Genomic DNA, 19,875 nt, shown 5'->3' on the forward strand with positions numbered 1-19,875 from the left:
CGCGGAGAGGGTCCTCGAGGTGCTTCCGATGCTGCATGGCGGGCACTGCGCGCGTTACCTCGCGTAATTGCCCAGCCGACCCCGGCCCTGCCAGGCAGCCGTGGCCTGGTTCACAGAGGACCCGACAGCCTTGTCCAGGATTCAGAGTGAGGTCTGGCCAAGGCCACCTCCAAGGTCCTGCGAGGACTGTGGTGTGTCCTCCCCACCGCCCCGAGACCTCACGTTAGTGACGAGCCCTGGGGCAGCGCAAGGGACCGCACCGTAGACATCTGTTGAATAGTTGATGTGCCCGCCGCACCTTTCCTGTTTCATCCACATCTGTCTGGGACTCCGTTCCCACGAGCCCGCGTCTGCTCCCGCCCCTTCTGTAAGGACTTCTGGATGCTGCTCAGAATTCCCAGAGACAGGCAACCAGGGGGAGATGGGGCACTGGAGCGATCCCATTCCCACTCCCAAGTCCTGGACTTCCCTTCTCCGGTGTAGAGCCAGGAAGGGTGTCACCCCGCGAGGCAGGGCAGTGGGACTCAGTGAGCTGGCAGAGGGAGCAGTGATGGACCGGCAGCGGCCGGGTCTTTGTGGGAATTCAGTGCCACTGACTGATGAAGGCCGTCCGCGGAGGCCCCCAAAGCCAGGGGCATAAGGGCCCCCGCAGGACCCCCTGCCTGCCTCCAGGAAGGTCTCTCCATCCCACAGTGCCTGTACCCTGCTTTGTAGGGTTGTGTGTGGTTGTCTATCCCAAGGTGCTCTTTCCGGGCAGGGCATGACATTGTACTCCAGGGCCTTAATATAGCTGGGGCATGACTCTTACTTTTTTTTTTTTTTTTTTTTTTTAAGATATTATTTGTAGGGGCACCTGGGTGGCTTAGTCGGTTAAGCGTCTGCCTTCTGCTCAGGTCATGATCCCAGGGTCCTGGGATCGAGCCCCACATCGGGCTCCCCACTCAGCGGGAGGCCTGCTTCTCCCTCTCCCACTCCCCCTGCTTGTGTTCCCTCTCTCACTGTGTCTCTATCAAATAAATAAAATCTTTTAAAAAAATAAATAATAAAAAAATAAAGATTTTATTTGTAAGTTTTACACCCAAGGTGGGGCTTGAACTCATAACCTCAAGATTGCATGCTCTACCAACTGAGCCAGCCAGGTGCCCCAGGGGCATGACTTTTAAAGTCAACCAAATATACAGAACTACAAAGGCTTGCCCCTGAGGACAAAAATGCAGTCCTGTGGGCTCCAGCTTCTCTAGCCTCCTCACCAGCACCACCAGCTCCGTTCTCCTGGTCACACTTGGTAGGGATGTAGGGCCTGAGCTACTGCTGGGCCGCAAGAGCCACTGCACACAGCAGGACCCTGGCAGGCCACACGGGGTTGACTCGGTGCCACCCAGCTCAGGCCGGAACCACGCCATCAGGAAACACAGGTGATTGGCCCTGGGGCTGGGAGCCACCATGGGTGGAAGCTCACTGGCTAGTCCCCTCATGCCCCCACACCCCTAACTCCTCAATCCTCACAGGATGGGCTCTGGCTGCCATTTATACGTGGGAGGTGACTGAGAGGCTGATTTATGTCGTGCTGCTGCTCTCCTCCTCCCCCTCCCCACTGGGAACACATCCGGCCATTTCTTCCATCTTGGAAGAGGGGAGAGGCAGGCATGAGGCTGCGCCCACCCAGGGCCGCCAGAGAGGTCTGTGGGAAGTGAATTAGGGCCCAACTCACCTGGAGGCCAGTGACACTGTGTGGGTGTGAGGGCTGCCTCCTACAAACAGATGGCCCTGGGCCCTAAGGTCAGCCCTCTGGACATGTGATGGTGCAGGGCTGCCCACCTTCTGATCTCTGGGACCTGTGGGGAGGGGAATGTTCCAGACTACCCAGGTTCCTTTGCTGCCCCATCACCCCAGACTCTTCTTCAGAGCCGTGGAGAGAGTATGTGAACAGGGTCCTGATCACCTGCAGAGTAACAGGTAGCGGGTTTGTTTGCATGTCTGGGGGAGGCCATCAAGGAAGAGGACGTGCGATGTTGAAACACCCAAGATAGCCAAGCCCCCAGCATCTGTCTCTGGGTCCAGCCAGAGAGCCCAAGAGAGCCCGTGTTGGTCTCACCTGCCCTAAGTCTGGCTGGCCCCCACCCAGGAACAGCACTGCAGCCTTGCTTGGGAGTGATACTGCAAGGAAACAGGCCCACGGGTTTCAGCATCCCTGCTGGTCCATGCAGCATCACCATGACCAGCTTCCAAGCTGCCTCTTGGGAGCAGACGCCGAGACCTGGCTCTCTGGTCCGGCCTGGCCTTCCCTGGGCCTCCAGTGCATTGCTTCCCACTGCAGCTGGCCACTGCCCTCCTGCTGGCACCTCCCAGATGTCCCTCTTCAGCTTGCACCCTCCACGGGCAGATCTGGGGGCCCCCCTGGCTTCTCCTGGAGTTCAGCAGGCCCCAAACTGACATTGCAAGGAGGCTCAGGGCACAAGGGGATGTGGTTGGTGTCCAAACGGACTGACTAGCCCTACTCCCACAAGGGTCCAGGCAGGGAGATAGGCCCATGCCAGGGTCCTCCTAGGATGGACTTCTCCCTTCTCTGTCTGGCCAAGGGCTGCTGACCTGTTTGTTCCGGAGCCTGAGCCCAGCTCTCATGGGGGCCACAAGACAGGGGTCAGCCTGGTACAGGAAAGGACTGGCAGAGAAGCAGGGCAAGGGCCCCATCCAGGCAGGCAGGAGCCTAGGGCAAAATTCCAACTAGGAAACTGAGGCAGAAGCTAGACTAAGCAGAGGGAGCTGGTTCTTCCACCAGGCCCACCCAGCCCACTGGGCAGAGGGCAGTAAGTTCCTTCATGCCCCATTTGGTAGGTGTCAGAACGGGCAGCGATGGCAGCCAGGAAGGCATGCCAAACTGACCCTCCCCAGTGGGACCCCTGTGGTGGCTTCTCTAGATGGTAGCATCGCAATGCTTCCCAGCTGGCATCTGTGGGCCCCTGGCCCTTGAGGCCCAGCTCTGTCCTCGGCCCGCCCTGCACCCATGTAAATCAGGTCCCTGCTCCTCCCACAGGGCAGTCTGTGCTCATGCTTACAGTGGCGGCCCTGGATGTCTGTCCCCGTGGGACACTCAGGCCTCGTTCACCTCCGCAGCCTTCTTGCCTAGCTCACTCCCCTTCCTCAGGCTCCATCAGGCTCTCCTGCTTCCCCACCTGTGGAACTTTGGCTTGAGCCAAAACGGCAGCTTGAAAGCCCACAGGTCCCGTCTGCCGGAACCCAGTACCTTCTTCGTGGGTCGGAGTAAAGCCTCCTTGCAAAGCTTATCTGGACCCCGGTGCTTCCTCCAACACCATGATGTGCCTTTTCCACACTTCAGACCCACCTGCTCACTTCCCTCAGACCCAGAGCGCAGGGGCCGCACGCCCCCTCGTCCTACCGATGGCGAGTGCTCAGCGAGACCAGCCTTGGCTTGAAGGGGTGGCTGGAAGCCAGCCTTGGTCCTGGCCAGGCCTGTGGCCTGACCTCTTCTGGGAACATTTTTTCCCCAGAGAGAGGGTGCCAAGGCTCTGTCAGAGAGGGGTGATTCCGGCTGCTCACTGCCCACCCTCATGCCCACCTCTGTGCACACAAGGGGGGACACAGGCCCTCCAGGCCCAGATATATACACATCTGCTGGTTCTGCGTCTCTGGAGACCCCTAATATACCTCCCTAGGGGGCTCCTTCCTCACCTGCCCCTGCCCGTGTGAGTGGAGGGGACACCTGCCCCCGCTAAGCTTGGAGGTGTGGAGGGCACAGAGGCTGGGGCCCCTCACACAGCAGGGCACGCGAAGCCCAGCCTCCGGTGCCAGCTTCGGGTCACGCCTCGTGACTGAGGCCCAAAGCGCCACACTCTTCCCCAGAAGCTCCCTCTACCTGTGCTCACTGAGACTCAGTCCCCTGCAGCCAGAATGCCTTGCAAAAAAGGGCTCCAGGACCTGTGGGCTGTGGGTAGCGTCTAAGACGACACTCAACAAGGACCCTCTAGGGCCGCTGGGGCCCTCCCTCCAAACGAGGTGATGAAGTTCGAAACAAGGCACTGGGTTGGAAACCAATGTATTTCATCTAAAAGGCTGGGGAGAGAAATACAGGCTCTATAAGGTGGGTGGGGAATGGGAGATACGGACCTCAGAAGTTGAGACTATCCAAGGAGCCCTTTTCTCAAATGCCAAACGGGGATAAGGGGGAGTTAGCAGCCGTGGTCCTGCCTGCCGCACTCAGGACACTTGGGACCCTCTGGTCCTTCTCACACTGAGGAGGCATCCCCCCAAGTGGAGATTGGAGAAGAGGCAGGGGTGGGATGGGGTTCCCTCCTTGGCTGGGCCTTCCCGGGAGTGGGGGTGCAGGGGAGGGACACTTGACCTTTGTACTCAGGAGGGGCCAAGCCCCAAGCCAGCTGACCATGGGGAGGTAAGACCCCCGGGCCTCCTGAACTCCAGAAGAAGAGCTCCTGACCTGGTCTGGGGACAGAGGAAGGGAGTCACTGAGGTCGGAGAATCCATCTGTGTTCTGGGCCAGGAAGCACTCAGTGACTGCACAAATTCCTGCTGGGAAGCGATGTGGTCCCTCCCTGGTTACAACCCCTGCTGACCTGAGTTGACCAGAGTGGCGGGCAGCGGGCTGCCGTGGGGACACCCTGTGTGGCCTGGGGCTAAGGACAGCCAGCACAGGAGTGTCCCAAGCGCAGCAGCGAGGAGGAGGTGGGGAGCAGCCTGGCGAGCACGTTGGACACCTCAGTTCTCCTTGCCTGCTGGGGCCAGGCTTTGGGGGACCGGCTTGGAGTGGCCAGAAGAGGTCAGTGAGGGCCCTGCAGAGGACTCCAGTTTCACCTTGTCCAGGATGGTCTTCTTGATGGAGGCTGGCGAGACCTTCTCCCGGTCAGCCATGGACTGCAGCTCCCTGGGGAGGCAGTGAGGAGGGCTGGCTCCCGGGCTCTGCCTCCCTCCTGGGCCCAGCTGTCCCCCAGGGAAGGAGTGCCTGCTGGCCTGGGTGCTACTCTGCTGTCCCTCCCGCCGCAGCTCCCTCTGCCAGCCACCCCTCCCCCACACGGCCCTCTGCCTGCCTCTCACCTCATTCAGATCAGCTCAGGGTCACCAAATCTACAGGCCGCCCCAGCCCCTGAACCCTTCATGGGACGACGGCTCCAAGCCAAGCCACCAAACCCTGCCGTCCATCCGGCCTCTTCCATTCCTTCCTGCCGTCCCGAAGCTGGGGCGAGCGCATGCGCAGAGCGGAGCCTCCTGCCGGCTGACCGGCGAATCTCCCCAGGAGGAGGAGGGCGGGGAGGAAGGGGTGACCCGGCCCACAGGGGTTCCCTCTGCTTCCCGCTGGCCTGCCTCCCCGGCCTGGGTGGTCACCCTGGTGTGCGGGCTGCAGGGGGTGACACTCTGTGGGGAGCACAGCGTGGGCCCACAGGGCAGCCCGTCCCCACGGGACAACGGCTGGGGAGGGGGGACTGTAAGCTGTGACCCCGGGGGCACCCCTGCCAGGCCTCGGTAAACGTCTGCTCAGGGAACGGCTGAGCAGAATGTGCGAGGCAGCACTGGGGGCCCACCGTGTGCGGATGCAGGAGGCCTCCACAGCGTTGATGAGGAGGGAGCGGAAGCCCCCACTCTCCAGGACATGCAAGGCGTGGATGGTGGCCCCGCCTGGAGAGCAGACGTTGTCCTTGAGCTGGCCTGGGTGCTTCTCCGAGTCCAGTAGCATCTTGGAGGCCCCCTATAGCCAGAGCGAACAGCTGACTGCTGCAGGGCGCCTCTCCGGCCTGCAGGCCACTGCCCCCAGCCCCGGGCCCCGTGCGCCCACTGATTCTCCACCCATCCACCCCCACTGCAACAGCATCAGGCCCGGCAAGGAGTGGCTCCCACCAGAGGACCAGGAAAAACACTGACCAGCAGAGCCTGGGCCCCGAGGCGGACCGCCAGGCGCCTGGGAAGCCCCATCTTCACGCCCCCGTCAGCCAGGGCCTCCAGGGCTGTGAATGCCTGCAGGGAGAGGGCACTAAGCCACGGCCCTAGGCCCCTCCTCCTCCTCCAGGCAACAGTGGGTCCAGCAGCTCTGCCCACTGCAGCCAGAGCAGGGAGTGGGGTGAGGATGTGCCCCAAGGGCCTGGGAACCATCCACCACCACCAGTGGCCGCCCATCCCCGGTCCTCACGTAGGCTGGGCCGCTGCCACTGAGCCCCGTGACGGCATCAATCAGGTCCTCCTCCACCTCCGTGCAGAAGCCCACGCTACCCATGAGCTGCTCCAGGAGCCTGCCGTCCTCCACCTGGGCGTGGGTGCCCGTGGCATACACGGTGGCCCCCTCTCGCACCACGACCGGCGTGTTGGTCATGCAGCGGATGACTTTGGGGGCTGGCTGGAACGCCGTCAGCTTCTGGAGGAGAAACCGGCTTGCATCTGTACCGCCCCTTGCCCAGCAGAGCATGCGAGGCGTGACTGAACGCGCTCGGGCAACTACGCATGTCCTGGCTTCTCGCTGTGGGCTGGGCCACTGTGCCCATGTCACGGCCAGAGCTCCTGGCCGCCGCGCAGCACACCGGCCTGGACCCACAGAGCTCACCTTCTCGATGGAGCTGATGGTGACCCCAGCAGCGCAGGACACGACGATGTGACGATCCTCAATGTCAGCGCCAATCTCGTCCAGGATAAAGGGGATGATGTGTGGCTTCACGGCCAGGAAGAGCACATCACTGTGCCGCACGGTCTCCTTGTTGTGAGGTGTCAGGTTCACTCCCAACTTCTGCAGGGAGCACCAACGTGGGCTCAGCCTGCCGACGTCGCTGGCTGGCCCCCCTAGTATCCTCCCCAAGCTAAGAGCCCCACATGTAGAAGAGGACAGAGGTTGCTGAGAATGTGGACAGTCAGGGTAGGGGGTTCAGGGCATGGAGCTCTGACAGCCCCCAGCCACCCTTCCCACCCTGAAGTGGAAGAAGCTCTCTGCTCTCGAATACGTCCCTTTGCAAACAGAAAAAGGGGTATGTATCCATGCCACGGCCCTGATCCGCCCCACCGTGGGCGACCGTCCTCCAGGGGTGAGTGGTGTTATGGGTGGCAGGTTCCCGGCTGGACATCTGGAGCCCTGATTCAGCTGTGGTAACCAAAGCTATATTCAGTCCCCAGATGTGTTCAACCTGGCCCTGACACTGTGGTCCCATCTGCCTGGCTCCCACAGCCCCTGTGGAGGCTCCATTTGGGGAACCCCATTCCAGTCCGGTACACCCCCCCCCCCACCAGGGGCACGTGTGCCTGTCACCCAGGTCCCGAGAGCCGAGCAAGGGGAGCCACCAGCAGGCCAGGAGCAGGGTCTGTGGGATGCTACAGCATCTCATGGGGGGGGGTCACATGGTGTCTCCCACTGGCCCTTTACACCTGCGGCCCTCAGAGTCAAGGCGATCCCACTCTCTCCCCAGACACACCAACTAGCCCCTTCGGGGACTGCCTCCCTGTCCCCCTCCACACTGCACCTACCCGGAGGGCAGAAACAGTGGCCAGTTCCATGTCTGGGGAGCTGGCCATGATCTTGTGGGCAGCCAGGATGCCTGTGGGTAACAGAGATCCTTCCTCAAGGCCTGTCCTGGCCTCCCCCCATCACATTCCCAGGAAGGAAAGGTGGAAATCCCACCACCCAGGGTAAGACAGCAATCCCTCCCCCACCCCCAAACATCCCAAGCCTGCCATTTCCCACAGGACTGAAACAGGGCAAGTTTTCCAGACCCGAACCTCACCCCCAGCCGGTAGAAGGGTAATGGCCCACGCCTGCCCACTCCACGGCCTCCGGGCTGCGGGGCCTACCTGCGGCTGTGAAGCCCTTGGCCAAGGCGAAGGCCAGCTGGCCAGCTCCGATAAAGCCCACGCTCATGTTGTCTGGGGCCCCGCCCACAGCCCTCGCAGCTGGCACGGGCGCTGGGGGGCGCTGGGGGAGCAACTGCGGGGCGAGATGGGGCAGGATCCAGAGCAAGAAGTTGGGCGGGCAGCGCCAGGCCTGGCCGCTGGCCCCGCGCCCATCTCCCCGCTCCCACCGCCATCCCAGCCGGTCCAACTTTCCCCGACGCCGCCCGCCAGCTCCGACGTGGCAATCGCTCCAGTCTCCCTGCCCACAGTTTGCCCCCGACGGTCCCGGACAGAGGACACGGGGAAGGGCGTGCCGGCCTCCGGAAGGGGTCGGACAGCCGCGGGGGGCGACGGCTCGGAGCCCGGAGGCCCCCCCAGGCCCGAGCCCCCCACCTCACCCCCAGGCCCGAGCCAGTGTGCAAATGCGCCTCTCCCCGTGCACCGCCCCCACCCACACCTGACCCCAGCTCCGCGCCCACTCACCCGCTCACCGCGCGCAGGTCGCCCCGGAGCCGCGGAGCCGCGCCCGCCACGCGGCACCCGAGCCTCGTCGGCCCCGCCCCCGTCGCTTCAACCAATGGGCGGCGCGGCCGCCAGGCGTCGGCCAATCGAGGGGCGCGGGAGGCTCCGGGGCGGTTGCATCATCCTCTCGCCCCGCGCTCACGCCCCCTCCGCCCCGGCCCAGCCTCCCCGCGCCCCCGCCCCCCGCCCCGGTCCGCGCCCCCGCGACCGCGCGTGGGGACTGAGCGCGCCGGGGCTGCGGCTGGCGCGGGCCTCCGAGGAGCGGCCGGGGCGGAGGCTCCCCGCGCGGGGCCTGGTAGTGGGCCACGCGCACACGGGCACGCCAGGCTGGTGTCCTCAATCGCGTGGCCGGGGCTAGCTGTTACTTGATCAAACTGGAGAAGCCCAAACTGTATAATATTTTTGCTTGCTTGCTTTTCTTTTCCTTTTTTTTTTTTTTTTTTTTTTGTGGGAGGCTTGAAAACAATTTGCAAAATGGAAACATTTTAAAATATAACACTATTTTGATACTGCGTTTTGTCACTTTAAAATTTGTTTATTGTACCGAGAAGCTTGGACACTGGAGAGGATAGCCTAAGCCTTTTCAGAATCTCAAAATGGGGGGACCCCTGGGAGGTCTAGGTCAGTCCCTCTGAGATCCAGACGCTCTTTTTCCCAACTGGGGTTTTCTCTGCAAGTCTTTCCTCGCGTGCGCAGGCATGACGGAGGCCATAGCTTGTACCATGTAAACCTCCCCAAACAGGTGCTTGGGGTGGGTAGTGATCAACCAGTCAACAGAAGATGAGATCCCATAGTGCCCCCCAGCTCCTGTGGAGCACCCCACATCTCCTGACATCTTGTCTGCAGTGTCCATGGAAATTTTTGCCCCTGCATTTGGAGAACAAGTCATTTTTCCCTTGAGGATGTGTTCAGGGCTCAAGTGAGTTGAGTTTGCATTTGGGGTTTAGGATAGTCCAGGGTCCCAGTCAGCAGAAGGATTAAGGGCAAAGTAAGAAGTAGTAGTCATTGGGAACCCAACCACCACCACCATCCCCGCCCCGCCCCAGGGGAAGGGGTGACCTGCTTTATTTTTTCAGTTCTGTATCTTAAATGGTAACAAGCTGTTCTCAAACATGATCCGGCATTACCCTGATGTTTGTGCCCCAGAAGCAGGGCTGTGAGCTCTTGTGGACACAATGGTGGCCACCAACGCCAACAGACCACTGGGTAGTGATGGTGCATGCAAGCTGGATCTCCTGGCGTCCACCGCATGGGTGCATCTGAACATTCAGTCCTTACCGTCTGAGGGAGGGGCTGTAGCAAGAGGCCCTTCTCCAGTTGGCACCCCCAGGATCCATGCCCACCAAACCTCGCGACCCGAGTGCCCCCTGAGACTCCTGCCCACCAACATCTGCCCCATGACCCCACCCCACTTGTCCAAAGTGGACTGTCTGGGGAGTGGTCCAGACTCAAACCCATAGGCATAAATCCAACAGCCCCCCTGAATATTGCCTGATTGGACATAATCAAAAGACAGAACCCTTCCTTTAAAAAAGTACTGTTTTTCAGTGATAAGGACAAATAACTCCCTCCTCCAAAAAGAAAAGGTCCTCCCACCCAGGGAGTGACTGTTGGCAGGAATATCCCAAGGCAAGCCTCCTGGAGGACTTCTGCCATGTTTATCTTGAGCCCTGGATCCCCCCTCCTTTGTCTTCCCCACAGGACCTTTAAAATTTAGGGTAGGTGGAGCACTGGGTGCACAAGTCCACTGGACAATGAGGAGACTGGGGAGCTGGTGACCATTTCAGAAGTTTGGCTAGAAAAGGAGGAAGACTGGTCCGCATCCAGGCCTCCCTGTGAGCTAGGAAGGATGCGGCCCATATGCTCATTTGTCACCTGGAGATGGACCCCCTGGCCCCCGCTCTCCCCCAGCCAGTGAGGGCTGTCAGGACACCTCAGGACACACTGGCTCCTGGTCCCTTTGGGGATCGGCTATTGAGCCAATAACACCTGCCCCCCTCCAGATAAAGGACTCCTGTCAGCGCGCCCTCCCTACCAGGCAGGTGAGTCGCCCCCCTCGTGCTCTGCATGGCGCCAGCACAAGGGAGCCCGTGGAACCCATGGCTATGCCCCGCCCCTGGCAAGCCCCTGCAGGAGTGTGGGGTGCTGGTGAGCACCACTGGAAGGGGGGAGACAAGCTCGGCATTGCCCTCACCTCCCCACCCCCATTGCCCACAGAGGGAGAGGACAATGCCTGTTCCTTCCTCGGGAGGCTGCCCCTCAGCCCAAGGGGCACCTCCTCCCTCAGTCAGGCCCAGTCTTGGCCTGTCTCCCCGCTCACACTGGGTCACACTGGGGGGATGGCCCAGGAGGTGCAGCTGGCCATCGTCCCCTGGGCAGAGACTGCTCACCAGAGCCAGGATGCGTGTCAACATTGGCCTTTATTTCCTGCTCAAGGCCCCAGGACGGGCCACGGGGCTGCTGGACTCAGGGGCGGCCCAGTCTGGGCTCCTGAGCAGGAGGAGCTGGAGTGCGGCAGGGCACAGCCCCAGTGGGCCCTGGTGGTCAGCGGCCAGGTGAAAGGATACTTGAGCGGAGGTCGTGGGCCTGTGAGCACTAGGGAGGTGCCCGGCGCCCAGGCTCTGTGACCCAGCGGCTGCCCCCGGCTGGGCCCTCCCCCTGGGTCGGGGCTGCCCCAGACTCGCCTGTCTAGGGCCCACAGCAGGCCCTGCAGAAGCTGCTGCCCTGGGGCTGATGGTGGGTGCCTGGTGGGCACTCCTTCCCCGGGCGGGAACCCGGCTTCCCCTTGGCATTCTGCGCTCACTGCGGTGCTGCCAACGCCCTGTGGGCCCCTGCAGGCCCCCGGCACTGTCTCCAGCCTGCCGAAGCTGCCGTGTGTGACCACACCATGATTCCTGTTCTTCCTACAGCCACTCCGAGGTGGGCAGGGAGGGGTCCCCACGCCGGGCTCCTTCTCTTTGAGCTGGTACAGAGCCCCCCAGCAGTGCCCTGCTGAGACCGCTGTCCTTCCCACACCCCCGGAACCGTCCCCTTTTCAACTCTACTTAGGTCATGGCCTGAATGTGGTCTCCAGACACTGGGCACATGGGGCTGCCTCCAAACCCTAGCCTCGATGTCCCCATCTATAAAGTGGGTCACAACAGCATCTGCTTCAAAGGCTTCTCATGTTGCAGTAGGGAGCACTGGGCCAGGGAGGGCCAGGAGATGGAGAGAAAGCGCGAGCGAGATACAGACAGAGATAAGAGATATACACAGAGAGATAGACCAAGAGACGGAGAGGGGCTGGGAGCTGCCTGGGGGAGGAGGATGCTTGCCTGTGTCCTGCTCAGGGCCTTCTGCCCCTCTGTCTCCCCTTCCCCCTCCCCCAGCCTGGCCAGAAATCCAGGAGTGGCTCTGGTGGTTGCCTCCCTCGGGCTCGCTCCCTGGGCGTCTGGGTTCACCCGGGTGGCCCTCACGGTGCCTAGGGCCCCTGGAGAGCCCTGGCGGGCGGGCAGCTACAGGGTGGGCACGAAGCGGATCCTCTGGGAGCAGGCGAGGTCGGCGACGTATAGGAGCAGGTTGACGTAGGTGAAGGTGGCCACCACCAGCTGGCTGTCCCAGGAGCAGCTGCCTCGGGGGCAGTCGGGGGGCCGCCCAGGCTCACCGTACTTGGGGTCGAAACAGAAGACGGGCCAGATCACAGCTGCGCTGAGGTAGAGGAGCACGGCCAGGAAGGTGTACACCACCACCAGACGGTCGAAGGGGCAGCCCAGGCCCCCCGTGTGGCCCGTCACGCTCAGGGCCACCACGGCCACCGTGGCCAGGAAGCACAGGCTGTAGACGGCCACGCACCACTGGGTGGCCACGTAGCGCCCGTAGCGGCTGTCGTGGACGAGCGCCCCGAAGATGATGCAGGCCACGAAGGCCTGGACGATCTTGAGGAGCCCCGAGACCGTGGCCATGTAGCTGGCCACCTGGCCCGGCCGGGCCCGGGTCAGGGCTACCTCCGCAGCGTAGGCCAGGAAGAGGAGCCCGGCAAAGACGCTGGCGGCCAGGCGGAAGTCCCTGGCTGCGCAGCCCGCGGGCTCAGGGGGGCACTCCAGCCGGGTGAAGTACAGGGGGTAGATGACGGCGGCCGTAGCGGACAGCAGCGTGGCCAGCATGGCGAAGGCCGCGGTGAAGTTGCCCCAGGACAGGTGCAGGCAGCTGTGCAGCTGGGTGAACTCACAGGCCAGCACGAGGCCGGAGAGGGCGAAGCAGAAGCCCCACGCAGCCATGCAGAAAGTGCCCTGGACGCCCGCGAAGCCGCCCCGGTGGGCCACCAAGCTGAAGGTGGTGCAGCCGAAGGCCAGCTGCAGCACTCGGGCCGTGCCCACGGGGGACGTCACAGCGCCTAGGTGCAGGTACCCACCCCCGGGGGGCTCCATGGTGCTGCCCATCTGGCCGGCCTGGTCCTCGCCTCACTGGCTGCCCGGTGGCCCTGGCGGCCCGGCTCTCCGCTGTGCCCGCGGAGACAGGTGCCGGCAGCCTGCAGCAGCGGTGATGAGGACGCCGCCTGACATTGCAGCAGAGGGCCGCCTCTCCGGGGCCTGTGTGGGGCGGGCCTAGCACCCCACCCCCACCCCACCCCCACCCCGCACTATAAATAGGTGGTCACGATTTGAGCCCCGGAATAGCAGCCGGGTGTGTCTGTCCCCAACCCCCAGGGTCATCTGACCCCTGCGTCCCGCCGCCAAGCCCCTGCCAGGACCATTAACCCCTTGGCTGCTGGCACCGGCTCACCTCCGAAGCACCTGCCTCTGTCGGTCAGTTGGCTCCAGGGCCTGCGGGGGAGGGGGAGGGAGAGCAGCAGACAGGGAAGGTGGGCTCAGAAGCCTCCAGGATCACCCCTGGGAGGAGGGAGGACGATCTCCGGGAGGCCGGGGGAGCAGTGGGGGCTGGGATGGTTTCAGGACCCTGCTGTCCGAGTCCCTGGGGCTCTTGCTCAGCCTGATCTCCTGGAGGTGTTGGGACTGACCCCGGGGGGCATAGAGTTTTAGTTATCATTTGGGGGTTTGTTATGGAACTCTTCACTTGTCTTTCCTCAACTTATAATAATGCCTAGAAAAAACTCGGGTCTCCCCTCTTTAAGCTGAAGTGTTAACAGTATATGAAATGATTTTGAAAATGAAGAACAATTTTCTGACTGTAAAGGTTGTCCACGTGAAGGCCCTGTCAATACAGGAAAAGACAAAGAAAAATCCCCTGTGATTCTGTTCCCCAGCTCAGCCACGGGGACCATCCTGGGTACAATATACATCCTTATGCATATTTCTCTTTGACTTTTCATTTAGAAGAATCTCAGAGTTACAGAAGAGTTGCAAGATAATACAACGAACACTCAGATATCTTTCACCTAGATTCAAAAATTATTATTATTATTATTTTTAAAAATTTTATTTATTTATTTGTCAGAGAGAGAGCGAGAGTGCGCACAAGCAGGCTCCCTGCAGGGAGCCCGACGCAGGACTCGACCCCAGGGCCCCGATCATGACCTGAGCCGAAGGCAGATGCTTCACCCACTGAGCCACCCAGGTGTCAAGAATTATTAATTCGAAAATTAACTATAGATTCAAGAATTATTAATATTTTGCCCTATTTGTGTTCTCTCTCCCCCACACCATTAATAATTAATAATGCTAATTAATTTTGGGGACACCTGAGTGGCTCAGTCGGTGAAGCGTCTGCCTTCGGCTCAGGTCATGATCCCGGGGTCCTGGGATCGAGCCCCACATCGGGCTCCCTGCTCAGCGGGAAGCCTGCTTCTCCCTCTCCCACTCCCCCTGCTTGTGTTCCCTCTCTCACTGTCTCCCTCTGTCAAATAAATAAATAAAATCTTTAAAAAAATACTAATTAGGGGCACCTGGGTGGCTCAGTTGGTTGGGCGACTGCCTTCGGCTCAGGTCATGATCCTGGAGTCCCTGGATCGAGTCCCGCATCGGGCTCCCTGCTCAGCAAGGAGCCTGCTTCTCCCTCTGACCCTCCTCCCTCTCATGTGCTCTCTCTCTCTCATTCTCTCTGTCTCACATAAATAAATAAAATCTTTAAAAAAAAAAATACTAATTAATTCTGCAGATACGATGATTTGCCACTAGATACCTCTATGGACACCTCCTAAGAACAAAGCCATTCTCCCACAGTTGGGAACATTTTTTTTTTCTATTTTAAAGATTTTATTTATTTGACAGAGAGGCACAGCGAGAGAGAGGGAACACAAGCAGGGGAGTGGGAGAGGGAGAAGCAGGCTTCCCGTGGAGCAGGGAGCCCGATGCGGGGCTCGATCCCAGGACCCTGGGATCATGACCTGAGCCGAAGGCAGACGCTTAACGACTGAGCCACCCAGGCGCCCCGGGAAATTTTTTTTTAAAGATTTTATTTATTCATTTATTTGACGCAGAGAGAGTGAGAGAGAGAGCACACAAGCAGGGGGAGCAGCAGAGGGAGAGAGAGAAGCAGGCTCCCCGCTGAGCAAGGAGCCCAACTAGGTGGGGGGGCGGCTCTATCCCAGGACTTTGAGATCATGACCTGAGCCAAAGGCAGACCAACTGAGCCACCCAGGTGCCCCCACAATTGGGAAATTAAAGAATGATCACTTGATACATGGTCCTTACTCAATTTTCTCAATCTATCCCCAAAATATACTTTATACCTTTTACTAATTTAATTAATTAATTTTATTATTATTTTTTTAAGTAGGCTCCATGCCCAGCATGGAGCCCAGTGCGGGGCCTGAACTCAGGACCCTGAGATCAAGACCTGAGTTGAGATCAAGTGTCGGACGCTCAACCAACTGAACCACCCAGATGCCCTGCACTCTATACCTTTTAAAACGTTTGCCCCAGAATCTCATTGGGAGTATGCATTGCATCGGTCTGTCATGTCTGTCAGTTTCCTTTATTCCGGAATGGTCTATAGCCCCCCATACACACTGTCTTTTTGAAGAGTCCAGGCCAGCGTCTTCATAGGCTTTCAGTGTGTATTGTCTGCCTGCCTGTTTCCCTGCGGTTAGATTCTGCTAAATGCTCTTGACAGGAAAACCAGGGTGTCTGTCGGGAGAATCGTGACAGGGAGGGTCCAGAGCATGGGAGCTGGGCCGTCTGCTTGGAGTGGTGTCCCCACTTCACGTGTCCACATCTCCATTTCCTGCCGTCCTCTCAGGGTCTCAGCAGCCGTGGGGGCCTCTCGTGGACAGTGTTCTCGGCGAAGACACACACAACCCCCTCTAACAGTGGAACTGTGGTGGTCATCTGGCCTGACGTGCCTGTTTATGATTTTTTCAGAACAGTTAGTATAATCGTAAAATAAGGGATTCTCATTGGTTCTCACGTCTTTAATCTTCTGAGATAGCGTCCGGACGCTACAGGGTGGGTAGGAAGGCCTCGCAAGGCAGCCCCTTCCATGGAGTGTCCTCTTCCTGCTCACTGGGGAGCCTGGCCAGCTCACTCACACTCAGGAGGAAGGCTCCGTCCCTGGGCAGCACCGTGTGCGCCCTTGGGAAGGATTGTCTGCTTCATCCCTCCCCGTGTCCGCAGCATGAGCTCCTGACCCTGGGCAAGGCAGCGAGGGCGACGTGGGCCTCTGGCGTGGGGGGTGCAAGGAGGATGGCTTCAGCTGCGACTGCCTGCGACCACAGGGAGCTGGAAGGAAATCCTCTCGATCGGAGCAGACAGTTTCATTTATCTCAAGCAGACATGTGCCACGCTTCAGCCAAAGTTCATAACTTAGCAAATCCTAACAGTGAACCCAGCGGTGTTTCTCAACCACAGTAACGGTTGCTGGGGCACCACCCTCCCCGCCCTCCCCCGAGGGGTCCGGCCTAGAGCACCTGAAACCTTGGGAACCTCGGGAAGACCGGGCTCGGCATTGTCAGCGCTGGGGGGTGTCCCTGGGTGCCCGGGGATGGCCAGCCCAAATATGCAGGCAGAAGGCAGCCTCCCAGGACCCTGGAGCAGGGGTGGTGAGTGAGGGGGTCCTCCCTTCCTGAAGAGACATGGTGGGGGCCTCCAACTGCCAGCACGGAGATGCCTGGAAATCAGGTAAACATGGAGCGGGGAAATGCTGGGGAGGGACTGGCATGACGGCAACAAGAGTGTCCCAGGGAGCCTGGCCTGCAAGCTGACCTGACAGTGACCGCGGAGCCCAAGTAGGGCAGCGTCCTGGGATCAGCGCCCATGGCTGTCCCACAGCCCCCACTGGACGCCTGTTGGCCCCGCAGAGCAAGGGTCAGCGTGCGGGTGCTGAGTGGGAGACCTTCATGAGGGAGCTGGGTCTCAGACGCCAGGTGCGCACACCCGTCTTTATCATCCTGCTCTCCGTGGGGAAACTGAGACCCGTGGCCACCCCCGGGGGAGGGGGTCCCCATGGCATGGGGGCCATGCCCAGACTCAGGTCCTCAGTGTCTGCCCTGGGCTTTGCTTCTCCTCATCCCTAAGGGGCTGCTGTGCCTAAGTCTGGGCGAAGCCCCTGCTGGCCACTGGACCCCCAGCTTTTCCCCAGCCCCCCGGGGGGGCGGAGCCAAGCCCTGAGTTCTCTGTGATGAAGCAGGGCAGAGGCAGAGGGGTCTGCTCCACCGTGGCCCTAGTGCCTGAGTCCTGTCTGTTTCCCCCTTCTCAGTTCTTACCCACTCCCTGTCTGTAAGGGACCTTCAGAGTTGGAGAGCAGATCACAGCAAAGTCTACGTCCTGTGCTTTGCCAGTCGGGCTTGCCTGCCCACAGCGCCCATGAGGTCCTCCCCACGGTCTGCTTGGCCACCCTACCCTGGGATCTTCTTCGTGGCTGGGACAGTGGTGAGGACCCCTGGGGGCCTGACATGGGACATGCTCTAGATTCCAGACCCCGGGTCCCCACGCGCATGGCGCAAGGCTGGTGATGACCTCTGTTCTCAAGCCTTCACTAACTTGTCACCATAGAAAAACACTGAGGTTCTAGCTGCTCACAGTGTGGAAATAGCAACAAAATTTCAAGTGAATTTAGCCTTTCTGGGGGAGTCAGGGAAAGCCCCCATAAAGCAGGAACAACTTGGCTGGGAGCCTGATGACATTAAGCAGGTGTCCATGGGGCAGAAAAGATGGTGTGGCTGCTCTGTGTGCTCAGGGGACACAGAGGCTTGGTAGCCAGACTTCGGGGACTGAGGGTCGATGGCGAAGGACCGCGGGCGGGGCCCGGAGGTCACAGCCGCTCTGACGGCAGGGGGAGCAGAGGGCAGCCGCGTGAACATCTTCTGGCTTTTTTTTTTTTAGCAGCATTTTTTTTTTTGAGGGGGGGAGTGCATGCATGCTTGCAGGGGCGGGGGGTGGAGGTGGGGGTGGGAGGGGCAGAGGCAGACGGAGAGAGAGAATCCTAAGCAGGCTCCATGCCCAGCGTGGAGCCCAACAGGGCTCGAACTCAGGACCCTGAGATGACCTGAGCCGAAACCAAGAGTCGGACGCTTCACCAACTGAGCCACCCAGGCGCCCCCCACTTTTTAAAAAATATTTTTATTTATTTATTTATTTATTTAATTTTATTTTTTTAAGATTTTATTTATTTATTTGACAGAGGGAGACACAGCGAGAGAGGGAACACAAGCAGGGGGAGCGGGAGAGGGAGAAGCAGGCTTCCCGCTGAGCAGGGAGCCCGTTGCGGGGCTCGATCCCAGGACCCTGAGACCATGACCTGAGCCGAAGGCAGATGCTTTTTTTTTTTTTAAAGATTATTTATTTACTTATTTGAAAGAGAACACAAGTGGTGGGGGGAGGGACAGAGGGAGAGGAAGAAGCAGACTCCCCACTGAGCAGGGAGCCCGATGCAGGGCTCGATCCCAGGGCCCTGAGATCATGACCTGAGCCGAAGGCAGACGCTTAATGACTGAGCCACCCAGGCGCCCCAGCCCCCCACTTTTTAAAGCACGTGCTGAGCATTTTTGCTCCTGCGGGAATCACGTGATAAGGGAAGTAGAAAGTAGCAACGTTTCCAGAGAAGCTGGACTCAGAGTCCCCGTGTCACATGGGCCCCCGTGCCGAATACTGCAGGTTTCACGGCAGCCACGACCTAGCGTGCCCAGGGCTCGCTTTGTCACCGGCCCGGCAGTAAAGCGTGGCAAGGACTGACCACTCGCCTCTCTCTTATTTTGTTGGGAACACGTGGAGAAAAGGTTTATTCCTTTGGTGGAAGGAGTCCCATCAGGCCTACGCCACAGGTATGGTGCTCAGTGGGCCTGGCGCATCTGAGACACGCGAAGCTGCCCGCTGACCCCTTCCGGGCCGCCTCAGGTGGAGCGAGACGTCTGCCTGCCCGCGCTGATGTCGCCGCCCACCGCCCTTCTCTGCACAGAGCTGGTTAAAGGGCAGCACCGCCTGAGTCCCCCGCCCAGCTCGACCGTGGCAGGCCCCTCCCTGTGAAGTCTCCCCTTTGGGGCGCTCCTCGCCCCCTTTCCCACTGGGAGCGCACCATCCATGGCTGTCCAGGGGCCCAGGAAGGGGCTGCCCCCCTAAGCCAGCAGTCAGTCACTCCTGGATACACCTTCTTTCATCTCCAGCCTTTGGCCACCCCATCCCTAACCTCACTGTTGCCCTTGGCCATTGGGACTGCATGGGTTCCCACAGGGGACCATGGAGCAGTGGCCTGTGGAGGAGACCACAGGTGGGCCACTCAGGGCCACCTGGGGAAGCCAACATGGGTGACTAGTGGGTTGAAGGTGGGGCAGTAGGAGGCCCCGGAACCCCTCAGCAGACGACCCCAGCACCCTCGGGTTCTGCTCAGGTCCCTCTCAGGCCCACGGTGGCCCCGATGTCTGGGCAGAGCTGGTCAGACCGCCCGGGCACGGCCCCTGACCTTGCTGGGAGTGAGGGTGTGGGGTCTCTGAGATTCTCCCCATTCTGGGGACAGGTCTGCCAACTCCTGCCATCTGTGGCGGGAGGCTGGGTGCGGAGCCCAGGCTGACCTGACAAGGATCCTCCCTCTGTCACATGGCCTCTCCAGGGGCTTTAATAAAACCTGCTCGAGGGCCGCTCGGGGCCACGCGCTGGGGTGCCCGAAGCAGGACGTGCTCAGGAAGCCCAGAGGGTGGAGCAGTCCCACCTCTGGGGCTTTGACCCAGGCACCCGGTGATGTCGTGCAGCCCAGCCCTGGGGGGCACGGCGGGGAGCATCATGCCCACCCGCAGCTCGCCAAGGGCTGCAGACACAGGGGCGGCAGCAGAGTGTGGGCGCACGTGTGCTGGGATGCCGGCCCCCCGGGACCACCCGCAGCAACAGGAACGCTTGTGCTCTGGGAAGCAGAGTGGGGGCTGGGCCGGGGGAGGTTTTCTCCCCAAATCTGTATCTTCGCGTGTGCCCGGAGGAACTCGTGAGAACAGATGCGATGCAAACTTTTAAGAACATGTTCTCTGGCTAGGAGTGTTTCCTGGGGTGACAAAAGGCCGCACTGAGGTTTCCGGGGCGACGCAGTGCTGACAGTGCAGGGGTCGAGGTGCGGTTAGCGGCTCAGCATGCGCGTGTCCCCAGATGGGGCAGAGTCGGATGT

The 19,875-nt window shown here is 60.4% G+C and overlaps 2 protein-coding genes across 2 annotated transcripts; both read right to left on the reverse strand.

Moving 5' to 3' along the window:
• Positions 1-4,038: 4,038 nt before the first annotated feature.
• On the reverse strand, positions 4,039-8,380 carry PYCR1 (pyrroline-5-carboxylate reductase 1). The gene is made up of 8 exons (XM_036093693.2): positions 8,317-8,380; positions 7,795-7,927; positions 7,471-7,541; positions 6,563-6,742; positions 6,155-6,376; positions 5,890-5,982; positions 5,553-5,716; positions 4,039-4,897 (listed from the first exon to the last, which is right to left on the reverse strand). Exons 2-8 carry the CDS (start codon positions 7,859-7,861, stop codon positions 4,732-4,734), a joined length of 963 nt encoding a protein of 320 aa, XP_035949586.1. The 5' UTR covers positions 7,862-7,927; positions 8,317-8,380; the 3' UTR covers positions 4,039-4,731.
• Positions 8,381-10,756: 2,376 nt separating this feature from the next.
• On the reverse strand, positions 10,757-12,932 carry MYADML2 (myeloid associated differentiation marker like 2). The gene has a single exon (XM_036093673.2). It carries the CDS (start codon positions 12,771-12,773, stop codon positions 11,850-11,852), a length of 924 nt encoding a protein of 307 aa, XP_035949566.1. The 5' UTR covers positions 12,774-12,932; the 3' UTR covers positions 10,757-11,849.
• Between the last annotated feature and the right edge of the window lie 6,943 nt (positions 12,933-19,875).

Source organism: Halichoerus grypus, chromosome 2 (genome assembly GCF_964656455.1).
Source record: "Halichoerus grypus chromosome 2, mHalGry1.hap1.1, whole genome shotgun sequence".
Taxonomy (NCBI): domain Eukaryota; kingdom Metazoa; phylum Chordata; class Mammalia; order Carnivora; family Phocidae; genus Halichoerus; species Halichoerus grypus.

Excerpts from the sequence above, each read along its gene's own strand:
- PYCR1 (XM_036093693.2), bottom strand. The coding sequence starts at position 7,861 with ATGAGCGTGGGCTTTATCGGAGCTGGCCAGCTGGCCTTCGCCTTGGCC. Across the intron at positions 7,542-7,794 it reads CAAGGGCTTCACAGCCGCAG|GCATCCTGGCTGCCCACAAG; the intron begins GTAGGCCCCGCA and ends TGTTACCCACAG. Across the intron at positions 6,743-7,470 it reads CCACTGTTTCTGCCCTCCGG|AAGTTGGGAGTGAACCTGAC; the intron begins GTAGGTGCAGTG and ends TGCTCCCTGCAG.
- MYADML2 (XM_036093673.2), bottom strand. The coding sequence starts at position 12,773 with ATGGGCAGCACCATGGAGCCCCCCGGGGGTGGGTACCTGCACCTAGGC.